Source organism: Vanacampus margaritifer, chromosome 14 (assembly GCF_051991255.1).
Source record: "Vanacampus margaritifer isolate UIUO_Vmar chromosome 14, RoL_Vmar_1.0, whole genome shotgun sequence".
NCBI classification, from domain to species: domain Eukaryota; kingdom Metazoa; phylum Chordata; class Actinopteri; order Syngnathiformes; family Syngnathidae; genus Vanacampus; species Vanacampus margaritifer.
Genome location: NC_135445.1, coordinates 20,103,488 through 20,128,487, shown reverse-complemented (window position 1 = coordinate 20,128,487; position 25,000 = coordinate 20,103,488). Strand labels below are relative to the sequence as shown.

Here is a 25,000-nt window from a genome sequence, read left to right as displayed (position 1 = left end):
TCCTGGTCCATGGCATCTCAAAGGTCAAATTTGGTAGACTCTTAGAACATTAATTCTTCTTGGTAAATCTGAAAAATAAAAATAATTTATTAATTATTTCTAAAGTTATTTAACTCTTTGAGGGCCAACCATTTTCAGAAAAGATTGTTGTTGATTGACTCATTTTGACTGATCTTTCAAGGTCCACAGAAAATGTTGTGTTTGGACTATGGCAGAGATACTACCAAATGAAAGATTGAACTCTCATCTTTCATCGAAAAAAAAAGTTTGTTTCAACCTTATTCAGTTTTTCAGTAGTCAACAATAGAAAATAGGTTAGTTTCACCCAAATGCTCTGTTTTGGACCAAAATACGGAGAAATCAAGCTTTTTGTGAAACAATATTATTTCATGCCCTCTAGTCTATTTGACACCTTTTTTTTCCCATGAATGATGCCACAAACACCTAAACAGTGCTTTACTTCTGTAAAACACTACCACCAACAATAAAAAAGTGTTTTTTGATAGCAAAATAAGTTTATTTACATTCAACAGTGTAACAATTTGACAAAACAATTTGGCAAACTATTTACAAATGTGTGCAACTGTGGTACTATTTACAATTGTGTGGATGTTTCAACTACACAGTTTTTCTTTTTGTGTGGTATATTGGTGCAAGGGGACCAGGATTTGCACCACAGATTAGTTTCACTGCAATTGCCCCTTCGCGTGCAGACCCTATACTTTCTTGCCGGCCTTTTTTTCCAGGGAGTAGCAGGTATATACTGCAGTGTGTTTGGCCATGTTGTCATCAAGTCTACTCTCAGGATCATGATACGGTGACCTGGTGTTACGTCTGGCTTCCTCATGTCCTTCAGTTCCTATATCGGGTGGTAAGAGATGTTCTGATCCATCTAATCCACTCCATTCATGGTGGCATCGTAGTCCAGAACCAGTGTCTTCTCCGTGATCAGACTGTACCCACTCCTCCGATGAATATGCATTGGACTCAGGGTACTCTTCATCGTCCGATTGAACGTCCGCCTGTGCAGAAGTGCTCGGTTGTGCACCACGTATTCCGGCGTTAGCATCGCGAGCCGGTGAGGCTTTACGACGTGATCGAAGCCGCCGCGTCAACGCTTCCAACTTCGGCATCAACCTCGGAGTCACCATCATCATCATCAATGTGCTCTTTAGCACTGGTCGATGCTTTTCGTCTTTGAAAAAAATGCTCAATCGTGAGCTGCTTGCAACCGGTCGCCATTTTCGCTTCCTCAGCCATTCTGCCCTCAACACTCTAGCTCCGCCTCACTCTAGCCGTCTTCTACTACTGACTCCTACCCGATCTTGTCCAAAGAGAGTCATCGCTACCATCTAGTGCCCATAAATAGTCATTATACTAACTCGGTCTGCTTGATACTTTCAGCACAGCTGGCCAAGGCTTTCCTCCACCAGTTTCCAAAAAAACCCCATAGTTAACGTCTTTGGCGTCACTCATTTGGATTTTACTAAACGTTATTAAACGTTTTTGGCGGTCAAAGGGTTAAGTTTAGGTGTTTTTTTTTGTGTCACCCTGTAAATCCTTCCACGTGTCTGTCAGTAGGCCACTACTTCATTTATTAATCTTGTTTCACTTCAAAAGGCCTAGTGGTAGAGTGTCCGGCCTGAGACTAGGAGGTTGTGGGTTCAATCACTTATCAGGTTGTACCAAAGTCTATAAAAATGGGACCCATTGCCGCCCTACTTGATACTCAGCATTAAGGGTTGGAATTGGGGGGTTAGATCACCAAATGGCCCTGCTGCTGCTCATCGCGCCCTCAGGTGATGGGTCAAATGGGGAGAGCGAATTTCTGCCCCACTTAAGTGGGTTTGTCAGTGGTACTTTAACTTAACTTAAGTAATGATTGTAAGTAACCAAAGTAAATTTCAATTTAATTTAAAACTTGTATATATGTATATACACAGAATGGTCTCACTCTATCACTCTGGAAGAGGCATGGGCTGCATTAGAGTCTGACGATACATACCTGGAAGCAATGTTCCCTCCAATTTCCCACGTCTCTGAGCATTCACACAAAACTCCCTGAGCATTCCTTGGACCATGGTGAGCAACATCCACAGACTTCTATGGACTCACAATGTCGCTTACTCGCCATGGCGAAAAGTCAAACCACTGGCGGCCAACTTACATTGTCATTTGCTAAGTGTGCCTAACTTGAAACTTTGGCCAAATCAAACATGCGAATCAAATATATAACTTCCATGCCGGATCGGTCGAGGCAGGAGAGGAAGGTGTGAGAAGAGAAGAGAAGAGAAGAGAAGAGAAGAGAAGAGAAGAGAAGAGAAGAGAAGAGAAGAGAAGAGAAGAGGAACACCAAGAGTCTGAGACTGAGAGTAGAGACTTTGAATGTTGGAACTATGACAGGAAAAGGTAGAGAGTTGGTTGACATGATGCAGAGGAGGAAGGTGGAAATAATGTGTGTTCAGGAGACCAGGTGGAAAGGGACCAAAGCTAGAAGTTTAGGAGCAGGGTTCAAGTTGTTCAATCATGGTGTAGATAAGAAGAGAAATGGAGTAGGAATTATCGTGAAGGAGGAGTTTGTTAGGACCGTCCTGGAGGTAAAAAGAGTGTCAGAGTGATGAGCCTGAAGCTAGGACTCAAAGGTGTGATGATCAATGTTGTTAGTGGGTATGCGCCACAGGTAGGATGTGAGCTTTTGGTTGGACCTTGATGAAAAGATGCAGATCATCTCTAGAAGTAAGAGAGTTGTCATTGTTGCAGACTTCAATGAACATGTTGGTGCAGGAAACAGGTGATGAGGAGGTGATGGGCAACTTTGGTATCCAGGAGAGGAACACAGAAGGACAGATGGTGGTTGACTTTGCAAAAAGAATGGAAATGGCTGTTGTGAATACTTTCTTCCAAAAGAGGCAGGAACATAGCGTAACCTACAAGAGTGGAGGTAGGAGTACACAAGTAGACTACATCTTGTGTAGACGGTGTAATCTGAAGGAGATCAGCGACTGCAAAGTGGTGGTAGGTGATAGTGTAGCCAGACAGCATAGGATGTGTGTAGGATGACTGGCGTTAAGGAAGACAAAGGCAGAGCAGAGGACGAAAATGGTGGAAGCAGAGGACAAAATGGTGGAAGCTGAAAAAGGAAGAGTGTTACAGCAAATGTGATCAGGGAGACAGGTAGGAGAGTCCTTGCTGTGTCATCTGAAAGGAAAGGAGATAGTTGACTTGGTGGTGGAATGAGGAGGTGCAGAAGTGGACCCAGAGAAAGAGGTTAGCTAAGAAGAAGTGGGACACTGAGAGGACTGAAGAAAGTAGACAGGGGTAAAAGTAGAAGTGGCAAAGGCCAAACAAGGGGCTTAGATGACTTGTATGCTAGGTTGGACATTAAGGAGGGACAGACTGATCTATACAGGTTGGCAAGGCAAAGAGAAAGAGATAGGAAGGACGTGCAACAGGTTAGGGTAATAAAGAGTAGGGGTGGAAGTTTGTTGACAGATGCCAATAGTGTGATGGGAAAATGGAAAGAGTACTTTGATGAGTTAATGAATGAGGAAAATGAGAGAGAACGAAGAGTAGAAGACGTGACTGTTGTGGACCAGGAAGTAGCAAAGATTAGTAAGGATGAAGTGAGAAGGGCATTGAAGAAATTGAAGAGTGGAAAGGCACTTGGTCTTGATGATATTCCTGTGAAGGTATGAAAGTGTCTAGGAGAGGTCGCAGTAGAATTTCTGGCTGGGTTGTTTAACAGGATCTTAGATAGTTAGAAGATGCCTGAGGAATGGAGGAGAAGTGTGCTGGTGCCCATTTTTAAGAACAAGAGAGACGTGCAGAGTTGTGGCAAATACAGAGGAATAATATATATAATAGTATAGAGAAGGTCAGAAGGAGCTGCATTGTGTCTTTGTAGATCTAGAGAAAGCTTATGACGGGGTGCCCAGAGAGGAACTGTGGTTTTGTATGAGGAAGTCTGTAGTTTCAGAGAAGTATGTTCAGAAGGTGCAGGACATGTATGAGAACTGTAAGACAGTGGTGAGGTGTGCTGTAGGTGTGACGGAGGAGTTCAGTGGAAGTGGGACTACATCAGGGATCAGCTTTGAGCCCCTTCTTGTTCGTTATGGTAATGGACAGGATGACAGACGAGGTTAGACAGGAATCTCCATGGACTGTGATGTTTGCTGATGACATTGTGATCTGTAGTGAGAGCAGGGAAAAGGTGGAGGTGTGGATGTTTGCCCTGGAAAGGAGGGGAATGAAGGTTAGCCGTAGTAAGACGGAGTATCTGTGTGTGAAAGGGAGGGACCCAAGTGAAAGAGTGAGGCCACAGGGAGAAGAGACCAAGAGGGTGGAGGAGTTTTAAGTATTTAGGGTCAACAGTCCAGAGCAATGAAGAGCGTGGAAAAGAAGTGAAGAAGCGTGTGCAGGCAGGCTGGAACGTGTGGAGAAAAGTGTCAGGTGTGATGTGTGATAGAAGAGTTTTAGCTAAAACGAAAGGAAAGGTTTATAAAACTGGTGAGGCCAGCAATGTGGTTTGGTCTGGAGACAATGCCACTGAGGAAAAGACAGGAGGCAGAAGGATGCTGAGTTTCCAAATGCCAGGCAGGACATCTAGAGGAAGACCAAGGTTTATAAATCTAGTTAAAGATGACATGAAGGTAGTTGGTGTGAGAGCAGAAGATGCAGAAGACAGGGTAATATGGAGGCAACTGATTCGCTCTGGCGACCCCTGAAGGGAAAAGCCGACAGGAAAAGAAGAAGATCCTGTCGAAGTGAATTCACATCTCACTTTTATGAAAAGGACATAATGAGATTAGGGCTGTCAAGTTAACTCTGTTTTATCGTTAAAGCAGAGTTAAATATTTAAAGCTTTAAGTTTGATAGCCCTAAATAAGGTAGAATGGAAAATAACCATGGTTTGATATGTCCTCATGTAACCTCTTATATAAGGCTGAACTGTTGGCGGAATCGAGCCTGGGAAAGCTTAAGTTGAATGCCTTGTTTATACTGCAGTCCTCCCTATTTCGAAAACATGTTTTCGAAGCAGGACACCTGCAGTCCTCCCTATTTCAGAAACATGTTTTCGAAGCAGGACACGACTCATAGAAAGGGTGCCTGGGAGAGGGCTTGGCCAGCCCGGCTTCTCAAGCTCATCCCTCCTTGTTAAAGAATAAAAGATGGAGCGGCGCGTGGTTTGGGTAGTCAGCTGAGGGAAGGGTACGTTCGCTCAGCCGTTAAGCAGCTCGTTTTACCCGGACCGTCGGCTGTCCGGTCTAGTGTCAAGGTAAGCGCTGATGAGATTATATTATACTGCTTAGCGTTGAAGTGTGTTGATTGCTGTTTGGGGGGAATAAAGGACACAATTATTCTAGCACAGTATATCAGTCTCTGTGTATTCATTGTTGCCACCGATTACTCATGATCCTGCATAAAAATATAAAAGTGAAGCAGTGTTTTCCACAAAACAAAGGTACATGTGCATGCTGGACAGGTTTGATATTACAGATCCGTATCAAGTGCCAAGAGTGCTTTTACAACTACATTGGTAGCTCTGAGTTTGAACATAATTCATTCCTGCGAAGAGTTCGAAGTACGAAATGTTCAACCTCCGAAACATTTTTTCCCATAGAAAATAATGTAAATGCAATGAATCCGTTCCCAAGCTCCAAAAACAGAAATTTTCTATTTTAATTTCTATTTATGTTTTTTACATTTACAGTACAGTACAGTAATTAACTCTTTCACTGCCACTGACGTTTAAAGATGTCAAGTAAAAACCTACGGAGCGCTGCCAATGACGTCATCCAATTTTTTAATTTTTTTGGGGGAAACGGGTGGGGGGAAGCCTTCCGCATCTCTGGTGAAAGTTTCAATTAGGTCTGTTGTGCCTAAAGACTATTTTTGGCCCCTAGAGGGCAGCAATGACTGTCTTTTGACAAGATCGGGTGGGCGTCAGTAGAGGCGGAGCTAGAGCGTCGAGCAGGAGATGAGAATGTTAGACAAAGGAAAAATGGCGACCGGTTGCGGCAGCTCACGCCCGAGCCATTTTTTTCAAATTCGAAAAGCATCGACCAACGATAAAGAGCACATTGATGACGACGATGATCATCATCGATGATGATGATGACTCCGTGGTTGGAAAGCATTGACGCGGCAGTAGGAGACGTGGGGGGGGAGAGCTAGATGGCTGAGGAGGAGCACACGGAGAATGTCGCCCCGTTTGCAAGCAGCTCTACACTTACAAGACTAAAGGCATCGACCAACGCTAAAAGAGCACATTGATGACGACGATGATCATCATCAATGATGATGAAGGTGAATCCGAGCTTGACGGCGAAATTGGAACCGCTGACGCGGCGGCTATGACGGCGTCATAAACGCGGAGCACAAACGAGCACGCACAGGCGGACGTTCAATCGGACGACGGAGAGTGCCCCGAGTCCAATGCATATTCATCGGAGTGTGTACAGTCTGCTACTTGCTATTTATTCCCCGAAAAAAAAGGCCGTCAAGAAAGTGTAACGTTTGTACGCGAAACGGACAAATGCGAAAGTGAAAGTAAACTGTTGTGCAAGTCCTGGCTTCTCCTTGCACGCAGGAGAGCGTTACAAAAAGAAAAACTGTATTTAAAACATCCACATAATTGTAAATAGTACCACAGTTGCACATATTTGTAAATAGTTTGCGAAATTGTTTTGTCAAATTGTTACACTGTTGAATGGAAATAAATGTATTTTGCAATCTAAAAACACTTTTTCATTGTTGGTGAAAGTGTTTTACAGAAGTAAAGCACTATTTAGGTGTTTGTGGCATCATTCATGGACAAAAAGAAGTGTAGAATTCACTAGAGAGCATGAAATAACATCGTTTCACAAAAAGCTGTTTTTCTCCGTTTTTTGTTTCAAAAGAATTTCGGTGAAAGTAACCATTTTCTATTGTTGATTACTGAAGAACAGAATAAGGTAGAAACAAACTTTTTTTTCTGATGAAAGATGAGAGTCCAATCATTCCTTTGGTAGTATGTGTGTTTCCATAGTCCAAACACAACATTTTCTGTGGACCTTGAAAGATCAGTCAAAATGCTTAAATCGGCTGGCACTGGCGACAACCCGTTTCTGAAAACGTCTGGCAGTGAAAGAGTTAAACAATAAAAAAATACCTTACCTGTTTGTTGAGGTGTGATGGCATCAGTGGATGATAAATGCTATGTTAACGCTAGCTTTAGTTCAGTGCTGAGTTTGTGTATTTTACATTGGGCATATTGTTAGACTACTAAGAGCTCCTTGCGTGCGTTGTTTAACGTCAGGCACGATGTTGAACAGCTAAGGGGGGTCCTCATGCCAGTATTGACATTAGCAGTCACGGTAGTTACAACGGTGCGATAACCTCCTTCCTTCTTTTTTTTCCTGTGAGAGCTCAGTATTGTTTATTCGGTAATCTTACCGATTCGACATGTCATCATCATTGCTCTCTCTCCTCATCGTCTCAACTACCACAACGTGAGCATTCGGCATTGCTCGGCTCCGCTTCACTCGGCTACCCGTTTTCAAGGTATGTTCACCTTAGCTTGCTTTGCTTGGGTCTTCAAACTCCAAAAATGAGGCAAACTGAGGCATTTTTAACTCAGATTTTTGGGCTGAAGTCCGATTTGTACGAGTTCCGAGACGTTCAAACTCCAGGGTTCCACTGTATTTCGATGGCAATTGTAGAGAAATTGAACTACAATGGTGAGTCCATACTGGCAGGATCAACCAGGTTCAGATCCAGGGCTTGGCTGACTGGTGGGTGCCGGGCAAGGAGAAGCGTGGACGGCCGGCGGGCGGGGGACCTTCGTGGTTGCTGCAGCAGCAGTGGCTGCTGTCTCGCTGTGGCCTCACTCGAAGGGCATGAGAAACGCAGCGTTTGCCGGAAGGCCCGCCGCATGCTCGCGGGGCATCCCGCCTCTGTTGCCATAGGCTGGCGAGGAGAGGATGCCAAGAAGGTGGCGGGTGGATCGCAATGCGCCTCAGGCATTCTTGGTGCACTTGCTCGTAAATACAACTCAGGTTGGAATTCTTTTAATGCCCTGCATAGATATGCTGTACAATGAAAGGGTGTGAGCAGTGTGCAATTTCTCACACTTGCAGCTTAAAGGGAACATTGGTTGGAATAATTGGGAGGAACTTCTGGTCTACCATGTGGCAGCTCACGACGGTGAAGCAGTACACCATCACACTGTTGCAGTGTTGTCACGATACCAAAATGTGGACTTCGATACTATAGCTGTGTAAAGCAAAACTTAAGAAATTTAAGTTTTCGTTGTTTATGGTGCTACCATATGGACAAAAGCGGTATGGTATGGTATGGTATGCATTTATTTGAAAAGGGACAGAGCACAACACCACATTGACCAAAACAAAGTCAGAAAAGGTGCTTGGTGCCAGGTTATAGTATAAATGCTTATTTCCACCGGTAGTGTTTTGCCTGAAGGAAGACCACATTTCCCATTAGGACCAGCGCATAGCATCATTTTAGACTTCCCAGCAGCGAGTGCAAGCCGGGCCAATGTTGATCCTTGACTGTCCTTTTATCAGGATGGCCTCCCTTTTTCTTTTGTCTCCCCAGACAAAACTTTTCATTTCTTTAGTTGTGTTGCAGCTTCTGACATGACAACAGTGATCGTGTAGAGACGATCAAATCGACTGCCGTCTTTGTGATGAATGGAGAAAGGCGGAAGTGACGTATGCCGTAAAGAAGTCAGCTCATTTGTTTTTTGTGTGGCAGGGTTCCTGCCAACCTCCTCAAAGTTGTTTAGTGCCAGTAAAAATGATACAGAACCCCTAAAGCAATGACAAACGTACCATTCAACTAGTCGATGGTTTATCAGAAGAGTTCTGAAAATATTTTATGAAGGTTGAAAATGTGCTTAATGTTAATATAATTGTACTAAAACTATACTATATACTAACAGTGAAAAGCAGTAGAATAACTTAAAACAAAAACAAAAAAATAATTTAAAAAAAACGGTTCCTCTGTACTATGCCAATTTTGACAAAAGAAAGAATTGCTTACCAATTCCAGCCTGGCCCACAATCCAGGACATACGAATGAAGAGCATCACACCCCATATGTTCAACATACAGCGGACCTGCAAAAAAACAGGGTTACAAAATGCTTCATTCCAAACAGCAAATGTTAGTTTTTGGGAATAAAATTGGAAGACACACACACAAAAAAACAGTGGTGCATTGGCTATCAAAGTAATAACGAAGGAGAACACATAACTGGGCAATCCAACATCACAAAGTTGACATTCATCTTATCAACTGTTAAGCGGCAATATAATGGAATTGAATACTGTATGTGCATTTAAGTTGTTGATCTGCAATCAATTTAGAATTTTGCTTTAGTGGTAAATGGTTTCTACGTACAAATTAATTTAATTATAATCAACATCACATTACAACAGCAGAACAAATATTAGTCTTTTCAACATTACAATAATATTACTTATTTTTAACTCATTCACTCCCAGCCATTTTCACAGAAGCAATTCCCTTCACTCCCGGCTGTTTTACTGGATTTTGACTGATTTTGCAAGGCCCACAGAATATTGTGTTGTATTGCTATAAAAACATGAAACCTACCAAAAGAAAGATTAAAGTTTCTTCTTTCATCAGGAAAAAAGTATATTTCTATCTCTTTCCGTTTTTGCAGCAATAAGCATGAGAATATAGCTAAGTTTCATCATTATTCACAAATCCATTTAGAATTCTGAGTAATTGATGGGTTTTTCAACATGACCCTGGTATATTTCCTATGCTCTAATGCTGGCCGTTTGTGTAATAACTACCATTTCTTCAATCGTTCTTTGCAGTTGAGAGGCTGCATCAAAGCCTTTTGTATGCTTTAGCATAAAAAAATAGTGATGCATTAAATATTCGGCCACCGAAAATAATATTAAAGCTGAAAGATATGGCCGAAATAGGTTGTGGTGTGGTGGTGTGGAGCAAAAAACTGCTGCAAGCAAGCGTCTGTTTGAATTAAACAGCGAATGCGGGGGTGAGTGTCCGCCTCTGACACTCCCGGGGTTCATTGCGCACACTAGAGGAGAGAGGCGTCGCTTGGTGTACAACATTTAAGCGGGTCGATTATTTATTTTTTTATTTTTTTCTGTGCTAAATACTTTAGCTAATGCTAGCACTATTTCTATCAACAGTTTTAAACATGAAAACACTTACCGCTATCGCCGGGTGGCGACAGACCTGTACAGGACGCTGTGTGTGAGTTTGCAGTTCATTCCCGAAGCCGATTAGCTAGTGCTAACAAATGTATTTATTATTTTTTAAACGTTGGTGAATATGCCGATTTTAAGTGCGCCGCACCTTGTCCCGCCGCACCTTGTCCCACCGCACGCATCCGTGCCCGCCTGTGCGAACTACATTGACTATAAAGTGCAATTGCACCGCCAGAAAATGCTCAACCCTCGTTTGGTGTTTAATGGACAATTAGCCAACATGTCTGCTGTGTGGGCACATTTCAATTTATATTGTGCTTTGTTAAAATGCCAGTGCTAAATAAATATTTTCTAATAGTATTATATCGACCAAGCATTTTTCATTTTCGGTTTTGGCCAAACATTTTCATTTTCGTGCATCCCTAATAAAAAAGCATAAAAAACTTAGAAATATGTCTTTGGGACACTTAAAACATTTAATTATTACAAACATCTATTGGTTAGATGGCATGAGTGATATGAGTGATGAGCCTGCTTTTTCTTCAAAAACACAATAAATATGGTTCCACGTTTTAAAATGGAGATAATTCAAGACCCAACTGGCCATATAAAATAGGGTTTTACAACAGTACCTAACTGCATTCATAGCTCCACATGTACCACTGGATGAAATAGATAAGCGTGCAGTCTGCATTACCCAAATGCACCGAGTGGGTCACAACACGTTTCAGTGAATGGGACAAAGAGAGGAATCCGGCTGAAAGAGGATACACTGCAAATAGCGCTAGTTAGGTTAGATGGCTGTTAACATGGCTAGGATATCACTACGATATTATTATTATTTGTTTATACGAAAAGGATTTAACTTGGCGTGCATCACAGACGGGCTTCCGTCTTCAGTGCATGGCTGATGCACTGTGTTCTGACCCCATCTATTTGGGGAAATATTAGGGGTGTTAGAAAAAATCGATTCGGCAATATATCACGATATTACAGCGCGCAATTCTGGAATTGATTTGATATGCGGCCGAATCGATTTTTAAACATCAATTTTTTTATGGGAATATTCAACAAAACGTCGTAATTAGGGTTAGTATTCACACATTAAGCATGGTAGAATGTTATATTAATGGAACATTAAGCCTTAATATTTTATTTCAGTGCTGTTCAAACATGACACAGACTGCAACCTGTTTGTTAAATGCAGTGGCTCAGTTATACGCCTGAATTTTCAGATAAATAAATACATTTTGATACAAATCTTACAGTGTACATGTACAAGTTTACTGATTAGTATTTTCAAAATGTGAGTAAAAAAAAAAAAATCGCAATAAATCAATTTATAGATTCGTATCGGGATTAATTGGTATCGAATCGAATCATGACCTATGAATCGTGATACGAATCCAATCGCCAGGTACTAGGCAATTCACACCCCTAGGAGATATGTATAATAATGTAAGGCAACACACCAGAACTCCTTTAATCCAGCCAAACTTGACAACTCCTTTAGATTCAGCGGCTTCCTTTGCTGCAGCTTCCTCAGCTGGGGTCAGCTCATCACCATTGGCAAACCCATCTTCAAAAGGTTCCTGACAAAGACAAAACAAACAAACAAAAAGAGTGAGAGATATGGAGGGAGAATTGTTGAGGGACTAATAAAGTTGGACAGCTAATGCAACTGCAATTTATAACATAATGATGAAAATTTGAAAACCTGCAGATGAAATCCTCAACACATCTTTTTCTTTTACAGTCTCTACATTCTATAAGTCACACGTTTTTTTATATAGTCTGAAATTTGGTCCGGCGACTTCACTCAGGTGTGACTTGTATACAGTACATTACACTTAGAGCTTGGAATGGCACACAAAATCACCGTTCTCTGACTGTATCAACTTTCTTTTGGCGGTTGGCATATCCACCCGCCAAAAGAAAGTAGAAGAATAAGTGGAAGCAGAAGAAGTAGTGGCAATACACTGCATACCAAATTATTATGCAAATAATGGATTTCTCTGATTTTTCTAAATAGTCTGTGCAAATGATACAGCATCATTTTCAGGTCATCCACTGTTGGAGAATAATTTGAATGTGTCCAAACAAACCTCTTAATAATAACAGTATTTTTTTTCAAGAATAGTTTTTTTGAAATGCACTGTTTCAAATTATGCACAACAGTGTTTCGGGACATTTCATAGACAACTAAGGCAAGGCAAGGCAATTTTATTTCTATAGCACGTGTCATATACAAGGCAACTCATTGTGCTTCACACACGCAAAGACACAACACTAACAAGCATAAAAAATACACAACAGTTAATGACATTAAGAAGCAAAACAGAGAAAACTAAAGTAGCTTACAAAATTACTAAAAGAACATACTTTGACAATGTTAAAAATAGGGGTGCCAAAATTAGTGCTTTAATATAGTTAATTTAAAGTTCCTTTAACGCCACTAATTTTTTAAACGCTCAATTAACGACTGCCCGTTATTTGGAATGCCTGTACTGGGAAAATTCCAGTCGCAATGCCTTGTCAAAATTACCTAATAGAAATGCACTGTACTGCACAATGTTTAAGGAGCAGTTAAGAGTGGAGGAGACATTTGGACTGTGTAGCATCACCATCGTTTCCCTGCTTTGAAAGAATGCACTTGCCTGTTAGCGATTAGCACCGAGCGAGGTTGCTACAACTCTCAGACCCTATGGGCATAGATAAACAAAAAAAAAATTCCCACCACTTTTATGTTAACATGAGTATGCAAATTAAAAAATATATATATTGTACATTTTATTATACATTTAGAACAGATATAAAATGTGCGATTAATCCTGAGTTAGTTACTGAAGTCATGTGATTAATTACGATTAAAAAAATTAATCGACTGACACCCCTAGTTAAAACAAATTACCGTAATTTCACGACTATAAGGCGTTTTCTACGGTGCGCCTAATCGTGAGTGTGGACCAAGGTCCAAAACCTGACTGTCTGTGTGAGAGGACTTCCCGCGCTTATTGCTTATATACAAGAAAGGCGGACCTGACTGAGGACAGACATGAGAGCACGGAAGAGTCAACTTTGTGACGAGTTCTCTAGCCCCTCCTCTCCCTCTCCCCCTGCAACAACCCCCCACCCGCACGTTTTCGCTCTGCCAATCGTAATTTGTTGTGTTCAAACTTATGTCATGGTGCTAAAGCATGCATGTTCAGTGAGCATGTGTCCTTATTTTTTTCTTTTTTGCTTGTTTCAGAACTTAACGGGCCACTTACAAGTTAATTGTTTGATTGACAGGTCCCTCTGTAACAGAGCAGTCTGCTCTCAGGGAGTGAGGGAGATGGAACATCCCAAATGCAAAGGGGTGACCGGGCTAAACTACTACATAGAGTAGTGTATTGTTTCCTTTTTTTTCCTTTCATTTTAAATGCTTTATTGAACAACGTGCACTTACAGCAAAATATATCGCAAAAGTCACTTTGAAGTAGTGCAAGTCTACACAGTGTAGCTAAACAGATCACACCACATACTAAAGACACCAGATTGTTTTTCCCCACGCATCACCTTTCCTTCCTTATCTCAGTGACTCAAATGTGCACATCTCTCGGCCGCTGTGAAAAAAAAGTTCGGCAAATGAGCGCATAGCTTGCTATCATTCCAGGAGGCTGGCGAACACAGCTTTACCAAGACTGGGAGGGAGCACCGTGCAAGTTATGCCACAATTTGTCACTGGATCGTGAATGCTTGGGCGAACGCAAAAGCCGGCATCATTTCCGAGGACACAACAACGAGTCTGACTGACAATGAGACGGCGTGTTTGATGGAGAACTTGCCCAGTTGTTTGTTTCTGATACAGAAGATCATGAGGACTGTGACTGATTTCTGGATTAGGAATTGATCAAAAGCAACGCTTCAAGTACTTCAAGTACAACTGAACTCACTGTTTACATTGTTAACTTCAACCGAACTTAGTTTTGTTCCGTTCGCTGCCTTTTTAAAAACATGCGCTAGCACTAGCATATGTTTTAGCATAATAGCATGCTACCATATGTTTTAAAGCTAGCGTATGTTTAATTGTGCGTGCGCCCAATCGTGCGGTGCGCCTTATGTGTGTGTTAAACACAGAAATAGTAACTGTGACTGCGCCTTATAATTAGTGTTGTTCCGATACCGATACTGGTATCGGCAGAGGCCCCGATAATGCAATAAAACAGTGATATCGGTGAGTACTAACAAGTAACATGCCAATACCATTAATTCTGACGCTAATATAGGACTTTGGATGCAGCATCTTGTGTCTTGCTCATGCACGACATTCACTGATGTGTGACATGTTCACTGCATGCCGAGCTAATATATCCTATCGGCCCTTGAATGCTTTGAACCAATGGCAAAACAGCTTTTTCATGTTGAGAAAAAAAACGTGGGTATCGGTATGGTATCAGCATCGGCCAATACTGCAAAGCTGGCTATCGTATCGGAGCCAAAAAACGGTATCGGAACAACACTACTTATAATACGTGGTCGTGAAAATACTAGTGATTCACCGAATATTCGGCCAGCGAAAAATAAAATTAAAGCCGAATGAATATGGCCAAAATAGGGTAATGTGGTGACGCAAGCAAAAATAGCCGCTGCAAGCAAGCGGCTGTTTAAATTAAACAGCAAACGCGGGGGTGAGTGTCCATCTCTCTTCTCTGTGGCTTTTTACTGTGTGAGTTTGCACCGGTCGGTCGCAGCAGCTCCCGGGGTCATTGCGCACACCGGAGGAGAGGGGCGTCACTTGGTGTACAACATTTAAGCGGTCGAAAAAAGACAGAACTGTCGTGTACTGCAGTACAGGTTAGCCACTCTTTCTCCTGCAGCACCCCCCTCCCCCCTTTTTTTGGGCCGTGCTAAATACTTTAGCTAATGCTAGCACTATTGCTATCAACAGTTTTAAACACGGAAAAACTTACCGCTATTTCCGGGTGGCGACAGACCTGTACAGGACGCTGTGTGTGACTTTGCAGTCCGTTCCCGAAGCCAATTAGCTGGTGCGAACAAATGTATTTATTTATTTTCAAACGTTTGTGAATATGTGAATGTGCCGATTTTAAGTGCGCCGCACCTTGTCCCGCCACACGCATCATTGCATAACTACAATGTCAGAGAGTGTGAGCAGCCAATTCTGTCGAATCTTCAGCCTTAAAAGAGGATGTAGTGCCTAAAGTGGGAGCTACCTTTGTTGTGTGGAGGTTGTTTGGTAAGAGGTCAAGTATGATGCAAAATACAATCCTTTGCAAATTATACACGAAAACGGTTACCGTTAAAGTTAAGAGGAAACATAAACTAGAGCTTTAACACACTGCCGAATATACATAGGCTAAAGACACATGAGCAAGATAAGCTGAAAACAGCTCATGTTGTTCGGCGTAAAAGTGAACAAAATTTTCAACCGAGCATTGCTGAAGCACTCGTTATTAGACGCACTCCTCATGCCAAAAAAAAAAAGCAGATGGTGGTTGGATAATACTGAAGTGGTTGCATATTGTTTGGCCAAGATAACAACTCTCCACCTAGTTGACGTGACTGCAATGCTAAGCTAAAAGTGCTCATGAGGCATGTTGTGACTACATACACATTTGTGTTATTCATAACGGCTTGTAAATGTCTACAAGCAAGGTATTCAACAGTAGTCCAAGAATTTCTAACTCCTCTGATTGACCAATCAGAGACATTCACAGCAAAATAACGCTCATAGGTGAGTTGTTGGTCGCAGCAAAATACCCACTGCCTAAACAATCGCGAGGAAAAAGCATTTTCCAACAACACATTTGCTTGAGATGTGCAAAGCATGACGCGACGAACTGGCTGCTACCAAATTATCAGCAACGTTTTTTGCCTCTACGACGCGAGGATCAATTACACAGGAGAAAATAATGGACTTTCTTGCAGGGAAGGGCAATATTGCAAAAATTTTATATCTCCAAAAATAGCCTCCTTGAAGTCTCTATTTTCATTTTGCAGTAGCACAAAAAAATTAGTATATGAAAATAAGCAATTATTAGGACAAGTGCATCATTAGCCAACATGTTTTTTAGCTACCTTTAGCTACCAACGCGTCTCGGAAACCTGCCTCGTATAACTCTGAGTTCCTCGCCTTGAAGGTCACTTCACAAATGATTGATCAAAATGGACATAGCAACCAATAAAAATTTAAACACATCACAACCAGGGTTTAAAGTTAAAAACAATTGCTGAGCCTGAACTTTTTCCGGGGAGCGGTGGTACAGTGTCCAATGTGCCGATTCGTTGTTCGAGCGACGTCAAGCCATTACTATTCAATTCGTCGGCGTAGATGGACTGGGCATTTGGGAAACTCATGAAATTCCCGATGGCCAGTCTTCCCCAAGCGTCAGGTAATCTCTTTCATTATCCATTTATATTATGTATAAGTACAGTATAGCACTGCGGGTTGCAGTCCCCTCTAGTGTTACAGCTATCGAATACTTTGGTATTCAAATATCCTATGGGAAATTCTATTGAATAATCAGGTATTTGGATACAAATAATATTTTCGCGTGGTGAAAGAACAATTATGAGTAAAGAAGACATTATTTATATATTTCCACTTACTAATAATCGACCAACTTTAACTCTTTGACTGCCAAGCGTTTTCAGAAAAGGGATGCCGTCGGTGCCAGCTGATTTAAGCATTTTGACTGATCTTTCAAGGTCCACAGAAAATTTTGTGTTTAGACTATGGAAACACACATACTACCAAATGAAAGATTGAACTCTCATCTTTCATCAGAAAAAAAAGTTTGTTTCTACCTTATTCCGTTCTTCAGTAATCAACAATAGAAAATGGTTAGTTTCACCCAAATGCTCTGTTTTGAAACAAAATACGGAGAAATCAAGCTTTTTGTGAAACGATATTATTTCATGCACTCTAGTGAATTTGACACCTTTTTTTCCATGAATGATGCCACAAACACCTAAACAGTGCTTTACTTCTATAAAACACTACCACCAACAATGAATAAGTGTTTTTTGATAGCAAAATACGTTTATTTACATTCAACAGTGCAACAATTTGACAAAACAATTTGGCAAACTATTTACAAATGTGTGCAACTGTGGTACTAATTACAATTGTGTGGATTTTTCAACTACAGTTTTTCTTTTCGTAACACTCCCCTGCGTGCAAGGGGACGCAGCAGGATTTGCACAACAGATTAGTTTCACTGCGATTGCCCCTTCGCGTGCAGACGCCACACTTTCTTGCCGGCTTTTTTTCCCGGGAAATAGCAAGTATATACTGCTGTGTGTGTTTGCCCATGTTGCCATCAAGTCTACTATCAGGATCATGATACGGTGACGTTACGGTGGTGTTACGTCTGGCTTCCTCATGTCCTTCAGTTCCTATACCGGGTGGTAGATGTGCTGATCCATCTTATCCACTCCATTCATTGTGGCATCGTAGTCCATAACCAGTGTCTTCTCTGTGATCAGACTGTACCCACTCCTCCGATGAATATGCATTGGACTCAGGGTACTCTTCGTCATCCGATTGAATGTCCGCCTGTGCAGAAGTGCTCGGTTGTGCTCCGCGTTTTCCGGCGTTAGCATCGCTAGCCGGTGAGGCTTTATGACGTGATCATAGCCGCCGCGTCAACGCTTCCAACTTCGGCGTCAACCTCGGAGTCACCATCATCATCATCGTCGTCATCAATGTACTCTTTAGCATTGGTCGATGCTTTTCGTCTTTGAAAAAAATGCTCAAGCGTGGGCTGCTTGCAACCGATCGCCATTTTCGCTTCCTCAGCCATTCTCTCCTCAACCCTCTAGCTCCGCCTCACGTCTTCTACTGACGCCTACCCAATCTTGTCCAAAGAGAGTCATCGCTGCCATCTAGTGCCCAAAAATAGTCATTATACTAACTAGATCTGCTTGATACTTTCAGCACAGCTGGCCAAGACTTTCCTCCACTCGTCCCCCCCCAAAAAAACAACATAGTGAACGTCTTTTAACGTCTTTGGCAGTCCTCCGTAGGATTTTACTAAACGTTATTTAACGTTTTTGGCAATCAAAGAGTTAATTTCTGGATAATCAACTATTTTTATTTTATTTTTTTACTTAAATTTAAATTGTGCTTAACAGCACATTATTTTCCTCTCTGGAAAGTTAGGGAGATTTTAGAAAGATGTCTCCGAATGGATTTTGGAATGACCTTCCGTTAAATTTGAGGCAACCTCCCTCTCTACCCACTCTTAAAACACATCTTTGTTCTTTGGCGTTTGACTCGGCATAAGACTCATTGTTTCAATGTTTTATGGTGCCTGCTGTATTTTGTTATTTATTTATTTTATTTACTTACCTACTTGTGTTATTTTATTGACTTATTCATTTACCCACTTAAGAAAATTTATTTGGTGTTAATTTTGTTTTACCCGTTTTTATTCCATGACTGATTTTTACTCCATGTACAGCACTTTGTATTAAATAAAATATTGAGTTGAGTAGTTTTTGGTCTGTGAGACAAAGTGACATCAGAACCACAGTTGTCATTTTGTCGACCGTCAACTGCACAATTGAGGGAGCACGGTTTATTAAACTGATGTCTAGGAACGGCAACTGTGTCCGGCTGTCAGCATCCAAGTGTGCAAATTATCCCGTCGATTAGACTGCCTTTGAAAAGTAGTCCGATAGCTACAGCTGCTAGTACCGCTAGCACGCTAACACTGTAGACGCCCGAAACACTGGCAACAGGCACCGTGCAATACAATGTCAGCGTAATTAATTATTCTTTTAGTGCCCTTAATTGGCGATTGAACGTGATTTCTGTACTAAGTTGTGTTTTTGACTTTGCTTGGAATAGTTTATGCCGGCAATAAGAACGCGGCAGGCAATGGCAATGTTCCGGAGGACGAGTCAATTCATCCATTGCGCCGCAACTGGCAAAACGCTCCCGGAAAAAAAATTCAAAATAAAAGCGGTTCTTGGCATTGCGCTCCACATATTACTTTAATTAGGTTTATTTTGAAGTTGGCCTTCTCTCTGCATTGGCGGTGTTTTGCCAGACGTGTCCAATATTTTCCATTTGTAAACTGTTTACTTCGCTGGATTTGTCATTGCGCTGGTGGCTCTTACGCCGGAAATCCGGCACCGTGCCGGAGTACTCTAAGCCCAGCATGTGACCATTAAGCACATAAACAAAGTAAACAGAAGGCGAACGACACACACCATTTTTATTGTTAACTCATTTACTCGCAGCCTTTTTCTCAGAAGCAATCCCCTTCGCTCTTAGCTGTTTTACTGGATTTTGACTAATTTTGCAAAGCCCACAGAATGTTGTGTTATATTGCTATAAAAGCTAAGTTTCATCATTATTCACAAATCTGTTTAGAACTGTGGGTAAATCGGCTTGTTTTCAACATGGCGCTGATTGATCTCTTTTACTCTGTTGCCACCTGCTGGCCGTTTTTAGAATAACTACCATTGCTTCAACCATTCACTGTTCAGTTCAGAGGCTGCATCAAAGCCTTCTGTATGCTCTAGCATATATATATATAATATTATTTTTTAAACGTATAAATACGTCTTTGGGATACTTAAAACATTTAATATAGAGAGTATTTATACGTTTTTGGGAGCAAATTAGTTAATGGTGTTCAAATAGTTAGGGTTGGGCAATTGAACATTTTTTTTTATTAATTTGAGTGTTTTTTTGTGGACGATTCAAAAAAACAACAACATTGAACAACATAACCGCCACCACACCACCCCCTCCTTTGTTAGGTCGCGCCCGCGGCTTTCACCCCCATGGGCTTCTTTCTGTAGCTTTAGCTATGCTAGTTGTGTCCTCACACACTCCATACGGGAGGAACTCAACAACAGCAAACAAACTCCCGCTAAAAACAAAAAAAACATAGTGTACCATGTTACCATGGAGGAGTCATTAACACAAGAAAGCACGTATGACAAGAAAGGGGCACAATTAAAGCAATCCCCAAAGCGGACACGGTGCACCTCTCTAATAAGACTCGATTTCACCACTTAATGAAAACGGGAGAAGCCAGGTATGTGCAACTCATGCTACCTAGCCGCAAGTATATTGCTCAAGTTGCCCCACGCCATTTGTTTAGGCAGTGGTTATTTTGCCGTGACTGGCAACTCAAATGCTAGCGATAATCGTTTTGCTCTTAACGGCTCCAATATTGGTCAATCGCCGGAGCGAGGAATCTTTAGCCTGCTGTAATTGGATATTTTATCCTGATTGCTTATAGACATTTACAAGCTTATGTGAATAGCACAAATGTGCACGGTCGCTGCGTGGTTGCAACATGTACGCTATCTCGCCAAGGCGGACTCGCCTTGCAAGCACTTACCGCAATGGAAGACAAGCTTACTTTCACTCGCCGTCCGTGACGCTTATCTGCGTTGTCTGCGACATAAAATCCTTATGAAATGTAGTATAGTGGGCAGGGAATGCTGATGACAGCCTATTTTCAGTGACAAAACAAATTGAAAAGTGAAAGGATATCTATAGAAGGGGTGAACTTAGTGAAGCGGACTAATCACCGCAAAATAGCCGATTTACGACAGGCCAAGACTTTCTTAAACTGCCAATCAAATAACGCTAAGAGGAAATTTGCCAGTCATGTCGTGGGGGGAGCGGGGGTTGCGGGCCGGTGGGGTGCCTGGTGGGCCTGCAGTGCCCCGTCCTGCTGCGTTGGGTTGGGGGCGCGGGCCGCGTTGGGGTGGGGGGCGCTCCTGCTCCGGGGTTTGCTCTCCGGCCGGTGGCCCCTGCGGGGCCCGGGGGTCGTCCTTTGGCGCGGCCGCGGCCTGGGGGGCCCTGAGGTGTTGCGCTTGCTCTGTCCTGGCGGGGGTCGACGGCTCCCCTCTTTGGTGGAGATTTTCATGCATGCTAGATCCACCACACCAGCATCTATCGAGACTCAGACACAATCTGTTTCTCCCTCAGGTCATTGATTCGGTGGAGGCTGGTGTCTGTGGATCTCACTCTGCTTCGTCTGTCCTTTCTACCTTTCCTCAGTTTCTCCTTTGGGCCCTTGAGGTTTCCCTGATTTGTTGGAGTTTAGATGTCTCTGGGGTTGGTGAAGGTTAGTGGCCCGGTGGGTGGTGTGTGGTCGGTGCTGGGCTTCGCTTTTCTTTCTTTTCTTTGGTCCCTCTTCGGGTCTCCTGGCGGCCCCACGACTCTGGCTGGATTTTGAAGTGTTTGGTTTAGGTGAACGGTATGGGAATTCTTATTTTTTTTTCTTTCTCACGCACGCACGCACGCACGCACACACATGCACAAACCCACATACAAAATAAAGGGAGAACAATGATGATGACATGTCAAATGATCAATACTGAGATCTCCCAAAAAAAAGAAAAAAGAAAAGAAAAAAAAAAGTGAAAAGAAAAGTACTAAATGACACCTTAGCCAAATAAAAGTTAGTTTGTCTGAAAGAAGACACTCGTGACTACAAAATGTGAGAATTTGACGTCTAGTGAGAAAAGATTGTGGCCATGATGACGACTTGAAGTGAAACTTTTGACTTTTGGCAAGAGATTTGTTGCTTCCCGGCACTTTAGCTAATTACCAAACAGAGTGTGTTAAAATGCTATATGACTCACTGTCTTTGAACCCGCACAGAGGGGAGAGCTTTCATTCCTTAAAAAAGATTTCGACAGATTGAGCTAAAGATGGGAAAAATTCCTACAAAGTGAGCTAAAATTCGTATCGGTCGGATAACGTATGCGTGCGCAGCGTGTCTTGGAAAAAGGTGCTTGATGTGTGATTTTGTCTTTCCATTTCCCATTCATTCCTATGGCACTTTTTGGGGTAGTTTTTGGGGTATTGCGTCGCCATGGTAAGTGGGAATTCCTAGAAAAATAATGCCGCACCGAGTCAGATCGAGCCGCATTGTTTGATACCTCATTTGTCCCGGTGCAATCTACGGTACGGGCCGCATTCTTGCGGAAAAATCGGTGGAAGAATATATAGCACTTAGATACCTAATCAATTGGCCAAAATGGCCGCCGCCCTGAGAGAGCGAAGTGGCGAGAATACTTGGCGTACCTAATCAATTGGCCAAGATGGCCGCCGCCCCGGGGGGGCGGAGGGGAGAGAATCCTTGGCGTACCTAATTAATTGGCCAAAATGGCCGCCGCCCTGGGCGAGCGAGGGGGAGAGAGTCCTTGCCGTACCTAATTAATTGGCCAAGATGCCCTGGGTGGGCAGAGTGGCGATAATCCAGGGTGTACCTAATTAATTGGCCAAGATGGCCGCCGCCCTGGGCGAGCGGAGTGGCGAGAATCCTGGGTGTACCTAATTAATTGGCCAAGATGGCCGCCGCCCTGGGCGAGTGGAGTGGCGAGAATCCTGGGCGTACCTAATAAATTGGCCAAGATGGAGGCCGACCGGGGTGGGCGAGGGGGAGAGAGTCCTTGCCGTACCTAATTAATTGGCCAAGATGGCCGCCGCCCTGGGTGGGCAGAGTGGCGATAATCCAGGGTGTACCTAATTAATTGGCCAAGATGGCCGCCGCCCTGGGCGAGCAGAGTGGCGAGAATCCTGGGCGTACCTAATTAATTGGCCAAGATGGCCGCCGCCCTGGGCGAGTGGAGTGGCGAGAATCCTGGGCGTACCTAATAAATTGGCCAAGATGGCCGCCGACCCGGGTGGGCGAGGGGGAGAGAGAAAAAAAAATCTGAGATTTAATTTTTAGGCAAAACCGGCTAGCCCTACAAATAGTAAAGGTGTGGGTGTTTTTTTTTGTGAATGGAAGGAAACACTAACTTACATTAGCTGTGCAGCGTCGACCAGCAATAGACTCACTATGTGTAGCAGTCTCTACAAAACACACAATTATCTCTATGATTCCCATAAATCACTCATTTTGGTTTCTAAATGGGGTATTTCACAGGTGCGTGATTTTCATGCCTGTCAATGTTAACCAACATTGCCAGCTGCCAGCCAAGTTAGCTAAAAAGTAAACTCCTGTCTCCTCCCAAACGTCATGAAGATTAATTTAACACTTCCCATGACACCTACAAAATAATATTTCCTACATATTCCAGGTGTCAGGGCGGTTTTATTGTGACGAGGTGCAACAACAATATTGACATTTTTGTCCGTCAAAGAGAGCACGCCTGTTTGTGTCTTCTCAATTTTTCCAAATGATAGAAATCCATTTGGGCGACAGAGAACTTTAATCCCTGATCTTGTGCAAGTAATTACTCCACCCCTCCCCCTCCCAAGAAAATGTGGAGTGTTCGCCCTGAACACAAGCTGATAGGCGCAGTCACAGTTAAAAAGTCAGGGCTCTTTGTACTCATCTGGGCATTGGTGGAGCATGTATGATGTAGAAAAACCTTTTAACATTAACATTTTAAACTCCACAATGCAGCTTTAATGTTTGTTTTCCCTATGCCTTACATTGAAAGTAACCAGTTAAATTATAAAGCTTATTAAATGAAGTTCATTTGGTTTGTGTGGCAACTAGAAATTAACATTAAATTAAAGGCTCTCGTTTTACTATTTAACATATCTGAGTATTATAACCAAGTTTAATATTGGATAGAACCTGAGGGATGAATAAATAAAAAATATCCCTGCACAAAAATCACTACGTCTTTGTATTTCAAGCCCAGAAAAAAAAAAAGCACATGTAATATATTTGTGGCAATAAGCCCCCTGTTTATGTCAGTAAAGCTGGAACCATTTCCTCCTGAGCTGCACACCATGTGATGGAAAAACAGACGCCACTACAGCCATTCAGCTTTGCTGAGAAGAGGATTGTGTTTGGTTGTGTAAGAGTAGGGAAGCTCTGAAACCAAACACTCTAAAACAATTTGGGAAGCTTACTCCAGTTAGGTTTTCTTGTATTTTGTGTTGACAGAAATAGGGCACTGTGTAATTCAATAATTATGTGTACAAAATAAGCAACTAAATGTACTGTGTGAAATTGGACTGATTAAATATAACTGGAGAGAGCCGCAAAACATCAGCAGACAAATCTGTAATTTTTTTAAATTTAAATGTACTGATGGTAAGCACCTAGTCATTACAGTAGGGGTGCAGAAGTTCGGTCCTAGAGAACCCTATCCAGCCTGTTTTCCATGTCTCCCTCCTCCAACACAGCTGAATCCAATGACCAGCAAGATTTGCAGAAGCCTGATAACAATCCTGATCATTAATCAGGTGTGTTGGTGGAGAGGACACCAACACCAGGCACCCTTCCTTGTATTACATGATTCTTAAGCCCAGAGAGAAATGATCAGATATCCATATCATCTCCACATTGTAAGGCTGAAACCCCCTCTGTTCATTGTTCTTTTATAGAACTGAAACTCTTCGAGAGGCCTGCTGACCGAACGAAATGACATGGACCGGTACTGACAATGAGATTTTTGTTTTGGTGCAGTCCTGAATTACAAAGTGACTTTGTCAAGGGTGCAAGAAGTGATGAAACACTGCTTCAAAAGAATGAATGTCATGAAAAATGTGAATTTACCAGAAGGATTGAATGCTTTCATCACACAGGTCAGTTTTGAATTTGTAACACTGACAAGTCACGACCTTCTTCTATTCACTTAATATTTTAACTGGAGTTTTCAAGGGATACTTGACTCATTGACTCATTTTCAGCAGTAAAAAGTTAATATTTGGCCCAGAATGGATTTGATGCAATTATTTTTCATGTACAATTAATACCTTTAGAAACTTTTTTTTTTTTTACTTGCTGTTGAATGAAGATGACATCCCCTGTGCTGAGGAAGTAGGTAACGACCAATCATGGCTCA

General features: G+C 42.3%; 1 protein-coding gene across 2 annotated transcripts in view; it reads right to left on the bottom strand.

Annotated features, from left to right (window-relative positions):
• The window catches only part of slc12a2 (solute carrier family 12 member 2), a 118,215-nt gene that overhangs the window by 80,056 nt on the left and 13,159 nt on the right, over window positions 1–25,000 (bottom strand). For both annotated transcript variants that reach the window (XM_077585619.1, XM_077585618.1), the window contains exons 2-3: window positions 11,680–11,799; window positions 9,043–9,118 (exon numbers count right to left, since the gene is read on the bottom strand). In XM_077585619.1, coding sequence (XP_077441745.1) covers window positions 9,043–9,118; window positions 11,680–11,799 — 196 coding nt within the window. The remainder of the gene's footprint in view (window positions 1–9,042; window positions 9,119–11,679; window positions 11,800–25,000) is intronic.